The sequence below is a fragment of the Mobula birostris genome, chromosome 11 (assembly GCF_030028105.1).
Source record: "Mobula birostris isolate sMobBir1 chromosome 11, sMobBir1.hap1, whole genome shotgun sequence".
Lineage (NCBI taxonomy): Eukaryota > Metazoa > Chordata > Chondrichthyes > Myliobatiformes > Myliobatidae > Mobula > Mobula birostris.
Window position 1 is genome coordinate 76,002,693 of NC_092380.1, and position 13,924 is coordinate 76,016,616.

Genomic DNA, 13,924 nt, shown 5'->3' on the forward strand with positions numbered 1-13,924 from the left:
GTTCCCAACATTTGAACGCTGTTAGTTGGTCTAGTTTAAGTGTTGTAGATGCACAGCTAGACTGTTAACTACATTTATTGAATGAGAAATTCGCTGTTGCTGCAGGCAAACAAAAAATTAATTGCAAGTGGCACAGTGAGTGAAGCGAAGTTTGGAACTGCTGCCAGTGACCCTTATATTAGAACTAAAAGACAAATTAAACTTACTTTGAAACCTTTAGCAAGTAGAATTGAGTCTTCAAAAGGAAAATAAGAAAAATGTGAACAAAACTAAAGGTTTAATACCACCAATTAAAGATCTTTTGGGAAATACAGAAAATGCCTTACAAGTATAATCATATCTTAAGAACTTGACTAGCCCCCATGAAGCTGTTGCTAAGCAACATCACACAGAGTTGTCTATAATTCCTGAGGTCAAGCAAGATAAGCAACTTGAAAGTTTTGTAAATATTGAATGCCTTAGTAGAGCAGTCATAGGGGATGTTAAACAATGGCTGAACTAAACTTGCAATGTTGAAGGTCACATTGTTGAAACAAGTTAACATGTTTCTCAAATTCCAAGGCACGCTCTGACTACACATATAGCGGAGAATCTACAGGATGACGTAAACCCGAGCGACAGTGGGTCAAATGAACATGCTCCAAGTTCTGCTGTAAGCACAGCATCTTCTGTATCTAATACATCCTCTGCATGCATTAAAATGGAGGCTGATTTAGCTGCATTAATCGCACAGCAACAATTAGGACAAACAAGCACTCATAGAGTAAGAGGAGCAGATGGAAGTGCAGCCATGGAGAAGGAAGGAACAGCTTAAGTGACAGGAAGAAATTGCTGCAAAGATGTCTAGTCATAATGTAGTAAAGCTAATCTTAAATGATCCTAGGTAACACCTGATGAGCAATAGAGATGAGAATTTTCCATAGTTTCTTCAGCTTTTCTAAACAAATTGATTAGTCTGAATATCCTTTATGGAATTACATTACTTCAATCTCACTGTTCACTGAATTTGTGAATAGGTGTGCATTTCCACTCAAATCGTTGTGTTTGATATTTTTAAGCACAGAGAAGTAATTGCAGAGTCTGCCTGATATTCTACCTGATGTGAAGGATGTTATAATAGTTAAAATCATTAGGGAACTGATTTTCTACTGCATAATAAATAAACTTTAATACATTTTTATTTTATGCCTTTAAGAAAGAATTTGTGTTATGGATTGTCTAATTAGTGTAAACAACAGAAGTGGCAACAAGGGGGTTTTGCACTCCATTAAAAAAAACCACAGCATTTTTTTTTATGGGCATGAAATTGCCTATCATTCAGTGCTCACTTTGGCTATGCTTAACATTCAGAAGCTAAAGATGGAAATTTGAACTATTAAATTTTAATTTGTTGATAAGTCACATATTTACAAGGAAAACTCTCAACTTCTAATCATATCCTAAACTGTCATTAATTTTACAAGTTTCCTATTAAGATTCCAGACAGAATCATGCTGGTTATGGTTGGTATTTCCAAAGGTAACAGCTGGTATCCAGCTGCATCTAGGTAAGCTCAGGTACTGCTGATTGACAAATACTGGCACATCTGTCACTCCACAAGATGAAAGTGTTGGTTTTTAGCTTTGTCTGGTGGCCTGGAAAAGATCAGCAGATCGAGCAGCTTGCTACACACTGTTCAGGATGCCAAGACATGCAAAAGATGCCAAGAGCAGCACCTCTCCATCCCTGGGAATGGCCTGCATTGCCCTTGCAGAGGATTCATGTAGGTTTTACCAGACCATTCATGAGCGCAAATTTCTTGGTAGTAGTCCATACAGCTACAAAGTGCCCAGAAGGATTGCCAATAGCCTCTACTACAGGCTTGCACACTGTTAATAAGTTGAAAAGACACTTCAAGGACTGATGTAACAGAATATTTAATCAGTGACAATGGACCACAAGTTTGTAGCGGAACAGCTTCAGTCATTCCTGAAGATGAATGGAATAAGACACATTACATCAGCACTGTGCTATCCAGCTACAAATGGCAAGGCAGAAAGGTTTGTCCAGAGTCTACAGAACTCTCTACAAGCAATGTTAGCAGAACACACTACACTGACACTGAATCAGAAACTCGCCATTTTCCTCCTTGCATATTGCAATGCAGTGCACTCCAATTTCAACAACTCAACAGCTATGGCGTTTCTGGGTTGACAATTGTGCTCATGCTCGGATCTCAAACCCAACTTCAGAAGGAATATGCAGGACAAACTGCTGAGACAAATTGAGGGCTCCTCAAACAAGGAAGTTTGATGTTTCAATCCCGGACAAGCAGCCCTGCCAATGGACAATAGACAATAGGTGCAGAAGTAGGCCGTTCGGCCCTTCAAGCCAGCACCGCCATTCACTGTGATCATGGCTGATCATCCACAATCTGTATCCAGTTCCTGCCTTATCCCCATAACCTTTGATTCCACTATCTTTAAGAGCTCTATCCATCTCTTTCTTGAAAGCATCCAGAGACTTGACCTCCGCAGCCTTCTGGGGCAGAGCATTCCATATATCCACCACTCTCTGGGTGAAAAAGTTTTTCTTCAACTCCGTTCTAAATGGCCTACCCCTTATTCTTAAACTGTGGCCTCTGGTTCTGGACTCACCTATCAGCGGGAACATGCTTCCTGCCTCCAGCGTGTCCAATCCCTTAATAATCTTAATATGTTTCAATCAGATCCCCTCTCAACCTTCTAAATTCCAGTGTATACAAGTCCAGTCGCTCCAATCTTCAGTAGAATAAAGGACATTACAGTGTCATGAGAGAGGAGTTGGCCAAAGTAAATTGGAAGGAGCTGCTGGCAGGGTTGACAGCAGAGCAGCAATGGCTTGAGATCCTGGGAAAAATGAGGATGGTGCAGGATAGATGTACTGCAAAAAACAAAAAACTATTCAAATGGCAAAATAGTACAACAGTAGATAACAAGGGAAGTAAAGATAATGTAAAAGCAAAAGAGAGAGCATAAAACAAACCAAAATTAAGTGGAAAGATCAAGGATTGGGAAGCTTTTAAAAACCTACAGAAAGCAAATTAAAAAATCATTAAGAGGGAAAAGATGAAATATCAAAGAAAGCTAGAAAACAACATCAAGGTGGATGGAAAGAGCTTTCTCAAGTATACAAAAAAATGAAAGAGAGATAAGAATGGATAAAGGACCGCTAGAAAATGAGGCTGGAGAAACAATAATGAGGGGGAAGAAGATGGCAGATAAACCAAATGAGTATTTTGCATCAGTCTTTACTGTGGAAGACACTAGCAGTGTGCCAGGTGTTACAAGGTGTGAGGGAAGAGAAGTCAGTGCAGTTACTATTACAAGCGAGAAGGTACTCAAAAAGCTGAAAGACCTAAGAGTTAATAAGTTACCCGGACAAGATGAACTGCACCCTAGGGTTCTAAAAGAGGTAGCGGTAGAGATAGTGGGGCATTAGTAATGATCTTTCAAGAATTGTTGGACTCTGGTATGGTTCCAGAGGACTGGAAAATTGAAAATGTCACTCCACTCTTTAAGAAAGGAAATTATAGACCAATTAGCCTAACCTCAGTGGTTGGGAAGATGTTGGAGTCAATTGTTAAGGATGAGATTGTGGATTGTGGACAAAGTCAGCATGGTTTCCTTCAGAGAAAATCTTGCCTCACAAACCTGTTGGAATTCTTTGAGGAGATTACAAGCAGGATAGATAAAGGGGATGCAGTGGATGTTGTATATTTGGATTTTCAGAAAGCCTTTGAGAAGGTGCCACACATGAGGCAGCTTATCAAGTTAAGAGCCCATGGGGACTCTCTTGGTGGCGCTAGATGGAGTAGGTCATTTTTGGCTGGCCTCTGGACATTTTTCAATTTTTTAATCACCCTTCTATTATATATATATTAAAGTATCTTTAGTACCTTTATATGTTTGAATTTTGAACTTTAATCGACGGAAATGTCTAGACAAAGAAAGGCATTAGCCGAAGGCAAAGAAACTGAAAATGGAAATGGGAAGAAGGAAGGTACTTTCGAACAATCTAAACAGCCTCAACTTACTTTGCAAGCTATCTCCAATTTATTGGATGAAAAATTCGACAAGACATTCGCTACATTGGAAGCAATGTTGAAAGAGAATCAAAGTAAATTGATAGCATATGGAAAAGACAGCGAAAAACTACAATGGCAAATCTCAGAGCTTACTGAAGCGGGGAATCAGAGAGATTCTAGAATGAACTCTTTAGAAAAGAAATTAAATTCGACTACTCTCACATTGAAGCAGTATAAAGCCAAGATTATTGATTTGGAGAGTCACAGTCGCAGACAGAATTTGCGAATAACAGGACTCAGTGAAGACATTGAGAGCGGAGACCTTACTAAAATTTTTTCTCAATTTTTAATGGAAGTCTTTGGCCAGGAAGTCTTTTCTTCCTCTCCGGTACTCGATTTTGCACACCGGTCATTAAAACCAAAACCCTCAAAAGAGTTACATCCTCATCCCGTTATTCTCCAGTTTCATTACATAAGTACTAAGGAGCACTTAATTCGAATTGCTCGTCGGAAAGGAATTATTGTTCATCAAAATCTTAAGTTTCATTTGGTTGAAGATTATTGCCCTGAGGCATTCCAAGAAAGATTGTGTTTTAGATCGGTAATGTTGGAATTATTTCAAAGGAATTATCGCCCGGTGCTGTTATACCCTGCTTGCTTAAGTATTGTACTACCTGATAATTCGCTTAAATGGTTTAAAACCGTGGAAGACGCAAAACAATTTCTCGAAGAACATTCCTTGAGCTCAGATGTTTAATTAATTTACCATTCTTTTGAGTTTGTATACACCTGGCTTATTAGTTAATAATCAGCATATAGATTCAGACATTTTATGTGCGTAGAGCTTTGGCCTTGGGCTGAGTCTTATGGTACTTTGTCTCGCTTATGTCTGCTCTATGTTAATATCCCTTTTCTTTCCCTTGTTTAACTTATTTCTTATATTTTTAAATGTCCGCTTTAGAAAATTATTAAGACCTTGATTTGGTGATTATCTGATTTTTCCTGAAATATTATTAAGATTGTACTCTGTTGTATTTCTTAATACCAGGTCTTTTAAAATGGTCTGTAAAAGATTGTGTTTTTTTCCCATTTAGCTATGTTTGGCATTCCATTTGTAATGTTTAGACTATTGGTGCATTGCGTTTTAGATCGCTGATGTTGGAATTACACCAAAGGAACTTTCGCCTTGCTATTATACTCTGCCTGCTTAAGAGTTGTTTCACCCGATAATTCGTTTAAATAGTTTAAAACTATGGTCGATGCACAACAATTTTTCGAAGAACATTCCTTGAGTTTGGATGTTTAATTAAGTTACCGTTCTTTTGAGTTTGTATCCACCTAGTTTATTAGTTTATAACCAGCATATAGATTCGGACATTTTACGTTCGTAGAGCTTTGGCCTTGGGTTGAGTTTTCTGGTACTCTGTTTTCGCTTATATCTGTTCTATGTTAACATCCCTTTTCTTTTCCTTAACTATTTTATTTTTCTTTTATTTTTTAAATGTCTGTTTTAGAAAATTATTAAGACTTTGACATGCTGATCATTTGATTTTTTTTTTTGAAATATTAAGATTGTACTTTGCTTTATTTCTTAAGACCAGATCTTTTAAAATGGTCGGTAAAGGATTGTTTTTTTTTTCATCCAACTATGGTTGGCATTCCACTTGTAATGTTTAGACTATGGGTGGTTTTTTAATTTTATTTTTTATAATTGGAGATTTGCCATCAGAGAGATGGGGATTGGGCGGTTCTTAGTATACTAGCTGCCTATTGGCTAGGTTTCTGGGCTTTGTGGGAGGGAGAGGGGGATAGTTTTACTTTTTTTTCCACTTGGGCTGACTTGAAACTACAAAAATGTCTGTATCGTTGTAATTTCTGGCTCCTCTTTACACTTTTGTTTTTCTTCCTGATTCGTGAATTTCCTCCACAATCTGGTTAACCCTTTACTTATCATATGGTTTATTTAAGGAAAATGGATAATATTATTAACTTTGTTTCACGGAACACGAATGGTCTAAATCATCCAATTAAACGGAAGAAGATCTTTAAAGTTTTTCAGAGATTGAATGCTCAGATTATTTTTGCGCAGGAGACTCATGTGAGGAAGGAGGATAATCAGCTTTTTTTTAGGTTTTGGAAAGAACAACAGTTTTATTCAAACTCATCGACCAAAGTGAAAGGTGTTTCCATTTTTATAGATCCTTCGATCTCATTTGTTCATTATGATGTAGTTTCAGACCCATATGGTAGATTATTAATTACTGGTTTACTTGATGTTAAATTATTAGAAAGAGGTGACATAGGATCGGAAGGTGCGGAATCTTTATGGGTTGAGCTAAGAAATCGCAGGGGTAAAAGGACCCTGATGCCAGTTATATACAGGCCTCAACAGCTGCAGTGATGTGGACTACAAATTACAACAGGAAACAGAAAAGGCTTGTCAGAAGGGATGTGGGGGATTTTAACATGCGAGTGGACTGGGAAAATCAAGTCAGTACTGGATCTCAAGAGAGAGAATTTGTAGATTGTAGAATTTGTAGAGTGTGGGGAGGAGAAGATGGCGGCATGACGCACACGTGGCCTCTCCGGTGAAATGATATCGTATTTGTGAACTAGGATGCCGTGCACAATTCTGATTTGATGGAGACAGACGTGAGAAGCACAGAGGAACATCTGGAGAAACTTCTGAAATGCCCGGTTCGCTGCCGCTGCTACTGTGCGATCGAGAATCTCTGGAGGGGAAGGTCCCAAATCCTCAGCTTTGCCTGTTGCTGGCGGCCGGGGTTGGGGTCACAGCGCTCGGCAGAGATGGTGCTCGGTGCTCACTGTCGGAGGCCCGAAGTTTTCGGACGGACTGAGAGTCGGACTGTGGTCGGGTGCTACATCGGCAAGCTTGCGGTGCTGGAAGCTCATGGCAGGGAGAGTTTTCTTCCTTCTACTGTCTGCGTGAGATGTTGGGACTTTCAAGGGACTTTGGGACTTTTTTTTACCGTGCCCATGGTCTGTCCTTCTATCAAATTACGGTATTGCTTGCACTGTTGTAACTATGTGTTATAATTATGTGGTTTTTGTCAGTTTTTCAGTCTTGGTCTGTCTTGTGTTTCTGTGATATCACACTGGAGGAACATTGTATCATTTCTTAATGCGTGCATTACTAAATGACAATAAAAGAGGACTGCGTGTCCTCATAATCTAATCTAAAAAGATGGCTTTTTAGAACAGCTTGTTGTTGAGCCCACTAGGGGATCGGCTGTACTGGATTGGGTATTGTGTAATGAACCAGAGGTGATTAGAGAGATTGAGGTGAAGGAACCCTTAGGAGACAGTGATCATAACATGATTGAGTTCACTGTGAAATTTGAAAAAGAGAAGCCGAAATCCGACGTGTCGGTATTTCAGTGGAGTAAAGGAAGTTACAGTGGCATGAGAGAGGAACTGGCCAAAGTTGACTGGAAAGGGACAGTAGCGCGAAGGGCGGCAGAGCAGCAGTGGCTGAAGTTTATGCGAGAAGTGAGGAAGGTGCAAGACAGATATATTCCAAAAACGAAGAAATTTTCAAATGGAAAAAGGATGCAACAGTGGCTGACAAGAGAACTCAAAGCCAAAGTTAAAGCAAAGGAGAGGGCACACAAGGGAACAAAAATTAGTGGGAAGACAGAGGATTCGGAAGTTTTTAAAAGCTTACAAAAGGAAACTAAGAAGGTCATTAAGAGAGAAAAGATGAACTATGAAAGGAAGCTAGCAAATAATATCAAAGAGGATACTAAAAGCTTTTTCAAGTATATAAAGAGTAAAAGGCAGGTGAGAGTAGATATAGGACCAATAGAAAATGATGCTAGAGAAATTGTAATGGGAGATAAGGAGATGGCAGAGGAACTGAACGAGTATTTTGCATCAGTCTTCACTGAGGAAGACATCAGCAGTATACCAGACACTCAAGGGCGGCAGGGAAGAGAAGTGTACGCAGTCACAATTACGACAGAGAAAGTACTCAGGAAGCTGTATAGCCTAAGGGTAGATAAATCTCCCTCGTATTCTGAAGGAAGTAGCTGTGGAGATTGCGGAGGCATTAGCAATGATCTTTCAAAAGTCAATAGATTCTGGCATGGTTCCAGACGACTGGAAGATTGCAAATGTCACTCCGCTATTTAAGAAGGGGGCAAGGAAGCAAAAAGGAAATTATAGACCTGTTAGCTTGACATAGGTGGTTGGGAAGTTGTTGGAGTCGATTGTCAAGGATAAGGTTATGGAGTACCTGGAGGAATATGATAAGATAGGCTGAACTCAGCATGGTTTCCTTAAAGGAAAATCCTGCCTGACAAACCTATTGCAATTTTTTGAGGAAATTACAAGTTGGCTAGAAAAGGGAGATGCAGTGGATGTTGCGTATTTGGATTTTCAGAAGGCCTTTGACAAGATGCCGCACATGAGGCTGCTAAACAAGATAAGAACCCATGGAATTACGGGAAAGTTACATACGCAGATAGAGCGTTGGCTGATTGGCAGGAAACAGAGAGTGGGAATAAAGGGACCCCATTCTGGTTGGCTGTCGGTTACCAGTGGTGTTCCACAGCAGTTCGTGTTGGGGCCGCTTCTTTTTACATTGTACATCAACAATTTGGATTATGGAATAGTTGGCTTTTTGGCTGAGTTTGCTGATGATACAAAGATAGATGGACGGGCGAAACAGAGAGTCTGCATATAGGCTTGGATAGATTGGGAGAATGGGCAAAAAAGTGGCAAATGAAATACAATGTTGGAAAGTGTATGGTTATGCACTTTGGTAGAAGAAATAAACGGGCAGACTATTATTTAAATGGGGAGAGAATTCAAAGTTCTGAGATGCAACGGGACTCGGGAGTCCTCGTGCAGGATACCCTTATGGTTAATCTCCAGGTTGAGTCGGTGGTGAAGAAGGCGAATGCAGTGTTGGCATTCATTTCTAGAAGAATAGAGTATAGGAGCAGGGATGTGATGTGAGGCTCCATAAGGCACTGGTAAGATCTCACTTGAAGTACTGTGTGCAGTTTTGGGCTCCTTATATAAAAAGGATGTGCTGACGTTGGAGAGCATTCAGAAAAGATTCATTAGAATGATTCTAGGAATGAATGGGTTAACATATGAGGAACGTTTGACCGCTCTTGGACTGTACTCCCTGGAGTTAGAAGAATGAGGAGGGCCCTCATAGAAACATTTCGAATGTTGAAAGGCATGGACAGAGTGGATGTGGCAAAGTTGTTTCCCATGATGGTGGAATCTAGTACAAGAGGGCATGACTTAAGGATTGAAGGGTGCCCACTCAGAACAGAGATGCGAAGAAATTTTTTCTTTTTTAGAGGGTGGTGAATCTGTGGAATTTGTTGCTACGGGCAGCAGTGGAGGTCAAGTCATTGGGTGTATTTAAGGCAGGGATTGATAGGTATCTGAGTAGCCAGGGCATCAAAGGTTATGGTGAGAAAGTAGGGGAGTGGGACTAAATGGGAGAATGGATCAGCTCATGATAAAATGACAGAGCAGACTCAATGGGCCAAATGGCCGACTTCTGCTCCATTGTCTTATGGTCTTAAGGTCTTAGTTCTCTGACTTCATCTCATCATCATCCTCAAGGTCTGACACTGTCATTCTGTTAGTAAACTCGAAGCAGGTAGTCATAGTAGAACAGATAGCTTCTTGGGAAGATCGAATTGAGGAGGCATTTGAGCATAAGAAAGCCAAATACCAGGAACTGGTAGAACAGTGCCAGAGACTGAGGTGGAGGGCACAATGCGAGCCTATAAGGGTGTAGAAGTTTTGCTGGCTGCTCACTATACAGAACCTACTCTTTCCTTGACATTATGGGGGCTGCAAAGAAAGGAGCCATCAGGACCAATCACAGAGGCTGCTGAGTGAGCCTCCAGATGGCTATGGATTAAAAGGTGTGACCTGTGGACCAATGCTGCTGGAACACAAACCAGGGCCTGATGTTGAAAGACCTGAAACACCCAATGGCCCCACGTTACATCACTGATTATGTGTCCAAGCACATCCTAGGATGTATCTCAGCATCAATTGTTTCCAAATGTCTGATCAACTGAGACACTAGGAGACATTTGGGAGCACAGTCAATAGGCTATCAAGACGATCAGGAGTGGTGTGTCATATTCCACAACTTGACACAAAACTGCAGCTTACAGGGCACACTATGGGACAGCCATGGTAGCATGACCTAAATGACACCGGGAGTTCTACTGCTACAAAAGATACACAACAACAATGGCAACAGCTACATAAAATCATTCAAAATATATGCTACTATGTCAACTCAAATAAAATTTAGGATAAAATGTTTATTCCTATTTTTTTTTAATTCTCTGCTCAAAAATTTGATTGACTACTTCATAAAAGCAGCACACTTATTGATTAAAACTGTTATTTCTGATCCTGTATTGTTTATAACTGTCACATTCAGGAATTTCAATTTTTTAATCCAAGATTGTTACTGAAGGAATAATGGTAATAGTCAATCATTCAATTATTTTCTTACTTCAAATGACAAAATATTTACCTGAAAATAAAAAGTACCTTGCAAGTAAAATGATAGAATTCACCCTACAGTTTGAGTTGGACAAGCTAGTGTCAAATCAATCGGTATTACAGTGGAGTAAAGGGAATTACAAAGACGTGAGAGAGGAGCTGGCCAAAATTGATTGGAAGGAAACATTAGCAATGTTGACAGCAGAACAGCAATGGTTGGAGTTTCTGGAAGCAATTCTGAAGGTGCAGGATGGATACATCCCAAAAGAAGAAGTATTTTAAAGGGAGGATGAGACAACAGTGGCTGATAAGGGAAATCAAAGACAACATAAAAGCAAAAAACAGGGCATATAATACAGCAAAAATTAGTGGGAAGTTCCAGGATTGGGAAGCTAATAAACCAACAGAAAGCAAATAAAAAAGCCATGAAGAGAGAAAAAGTGGAATATGAAGGTAAGTTAGACAATAATATAAAAGAGAACACAAAGAGAATTTTCAGATCTATAAAGAGAAAAAAAGAGGTGAGATTGGATATTGTACTGCTGGAAAATAACATTGGAGAAGTAGCAATGGGGTACAAAGAAATAGTGGATGAACTTAATAAATATTTAACATCAGTCTTCACTGTGGAGTGTCAGTGTGCAGAAGTGAGTGAAGTCGCTATTACTAAGAATAACTTGGGAAGTTGAAAGGTCTGAAGTTTGTTAACTCACTTTGACCAGATGGCCTACACCCTAGGATTCTGAAAGAGATAGCTGAAGAGATTGTGGAGGCATTAGTAGTGAGCTTTCAAGAATCACTAGATTCTGGGTTAGCCTGTTAGAACCAGTTAGCCTGACTTCAGTGGTTGGGAAGACTCTATTATTAAGGATGAGGTTTCAGGGTCTTGGGGGCACATGATAAAATAGGCCAAAGTCAGCATGGTTTCCTTAAGGAGAAATCGTGCCTAGCAAATCTGTTGGAATTCTTTGAGGAAATGACAGGGAGGATAGACAAAGGAGAGTCAATGGATTCTGTTTACTTAAATTTTCAGAATTCCTTTCACAAGATGCCGCACACAAGGCTACTTAACAAGACAAGAGCCCATGGCATTACAGAAAGATACTAGCACAGATAGAAGGTTGGCTGACTGGCAAGAGGCAAAGAGTCAGAACAATGGAGGCCGTTACTTGTTGGCTGCTGGTGACTAGTGATGAACCACAAAGGTCAGTGTTGGGACCACATCTTCTCGTGTTATATATCAATGATTTGGATGACAGAATTAAGGCCAATTTTTCAGATGATGCAAAGATAGGTGAAGGGATAGGTTGTATTGAGGTAGGAGGGAGTCTGCGAAAGACTGAGACAGATTAGGAGAATGGGCAAAGGACAGATGGAATATAGTGTAGGGAAATATATGGTCATACACATTGATAGAAGAAATAAAGGTGCAGACTATTTTTTAAATGGAGAGAAAGTTCAAAAACAGAGGTACAAAGGGACTTAGGAGTCCTTGTGCAGGTTAATTTGCAGATTGAGTCAGTGGTAAGGAAGGCTAATACAATGTTAGAATTCATTCCGAGAGGACTAGAATATAAAACCATGAATGCAATGCTAAGGCTTTAAAAGGCTTTGGTCAGACTGCACTTGGAGTATTGTGAACAGTTTTGAACCCCTTATATAAGAAAGCTTGTGCTGCCATTGGAGAGGTCCAGAGGAGGTTCATGAGAATGATTCTAGGAATGAAAGAATGAAAGCATGTGGAGCATTTGAGTTTAGAAGATTATTGAAAGGCTTAGATAGAGTGGATGTGGAGACGATGTTCCCTATCGTGGGGGAGTCTAGAACCAGGGGCATGTCCTCAGAACAGAGGGACATTCATTTAGAACAGAGATGAGGAGGAATTCCTTTAGCAGAGGGTGGTGAATCTGTGAAATCCACTGCCACAGGTGGCTGTGGAGGCCAAGTTATTGGGTATACTTAAAGCAAAGGTTAATAGGTTCTTGACTATTCAGGGTGCCAAAGGTTACTGGGAGAAGGCAAGAGAATGGGGTTGAGAGGGATAATAAATCAATTCTGATGGGATGGCAGAGCAGACTCAATGGGCCAAATGGCCTAATTCTGCTCCCATGCCTTATGGTCTTACTGTCTAAAAAAGCAGAAAATTGTGTATTAATGAAACATTCACATGCAATAAACTGTCTCACTTTGAAAGGCTATTTAGGACCAGGGTGGTGGTGAGGGAGGAGGTACATGACAGGTGCAATACTTTGCACAGTTACAGGGACTAGTGTCTTGCAAGGGAGGGAGAATCAGTCGGAAGGAGAGAGCAGATAAAAGGTCATAGAGAGAATGGTCCCCATGGAAAGTGTTGAGGAGAAAATGTTCCTTGTGGTGCAATCCCGTTAGAGATGGTAGGATTTTTTTTGAGCATGTAGGTTTGTGAGTAGTAGGTGAGAAGTAGGGGTGGAAAGATGGCCTCACCTGGGAGAGCTGTTTTGAGGTCGGGATGTTGGCGAGGGAAAGATTATAGAGCCAGATACAGTATAGTACATTGTGCAGTTACAGGGATGAGTGCCTGGGAAAGAAAGGGGGTTGGTGGGGAAGGAATGATGACAGAGTCATGGAGAGTGATCCCTGATGAAAGTGAAGAGAAGGAGGTGTGCATTGTTGTGGTATCCTACTGGAAATGGCATAAGTTGCAAGAAATGATATGTTGGATGTACAGGTTGGTGGGGTGGTAGGTGAGGATGGGGAAATTATTAGCAATATTTTCTTTCACGATTAATTCTAAATACAAATATTAGTTATAATTGGTTCTAAAAGTTAAAGTTAATTATAACAAACATTTCAATATGTACAGTTTCTGTGACATTTGTTCATTTTATTGGCAGACCCATGCCACCATAACAATAAGTTGATTAATTTCTACCTCATCTAGGCAGCCAGTAATCTATTTTGTAATCAACTTCAAATCATTTTGCATCTCAAAGCTGATTAACCTGTCCACTAGAAAAGGACATTACTGCATTAGAACAACTTGAAACCTGTTTACACTTCTAAAGTTTATTTACTTTTATTATCCTGATAGTGATCATAAAACAAATTTCACTATTTTTCAGCGATACAGCAGCAAAGGTCATACATTCAATAGATCGTAATTTCTATAAACTATGAAATCTAAAGATATCTAGAAGTCCAACCTAATAGCAAAACTTTTATTATCATACAACTGTTAAGAACTAAAAGCTTTAAAATTAGCTACATACCCGAATAGCAAATTCATCATCAACCCTGGTATGAGGCACAACCTTGCATTCAACATTGCTGACAGTGGCACGTTGAGAAGGCATTCTCTACAAATTGTGAGTGACCTCTAATTTTCTG

General features: G+C 39.8%; 1 protein-coding gene across 13 annotated transcripts in view; it reads right to left on the bottom strand.

Annotated features, from left to right (window-relative positions):
* stk33 (serine/threonine kinase 33) overlaps positions 1-13,924 on the bottom strand; it is a 226,891-nt gene that overhangs the window by 132,165 nt on the left and 80,802 nt on the right. For 12 of the 13 annotated variants that reach the window (XM_072272555.1, XM_072272558.1, XM_072272554.1 and 9 more), the window contains one exon: positions 13,807-13,921. The exons of the other annotated variant lie outside the window; for it this stretch is intronic. In XM_072272555.1, coding sequence (XP_072128656.1) covers positions 13,807-13,890 — 84 coding nt within the window. In that variant the 5' untranslated portion in view covers positions 13,891-13,921. The remainder of the gene's footprint in view (positions 1-13,806; positions 13,922-13,924) is intronic. 13 annotated transcript variants of the gene reach the window in all.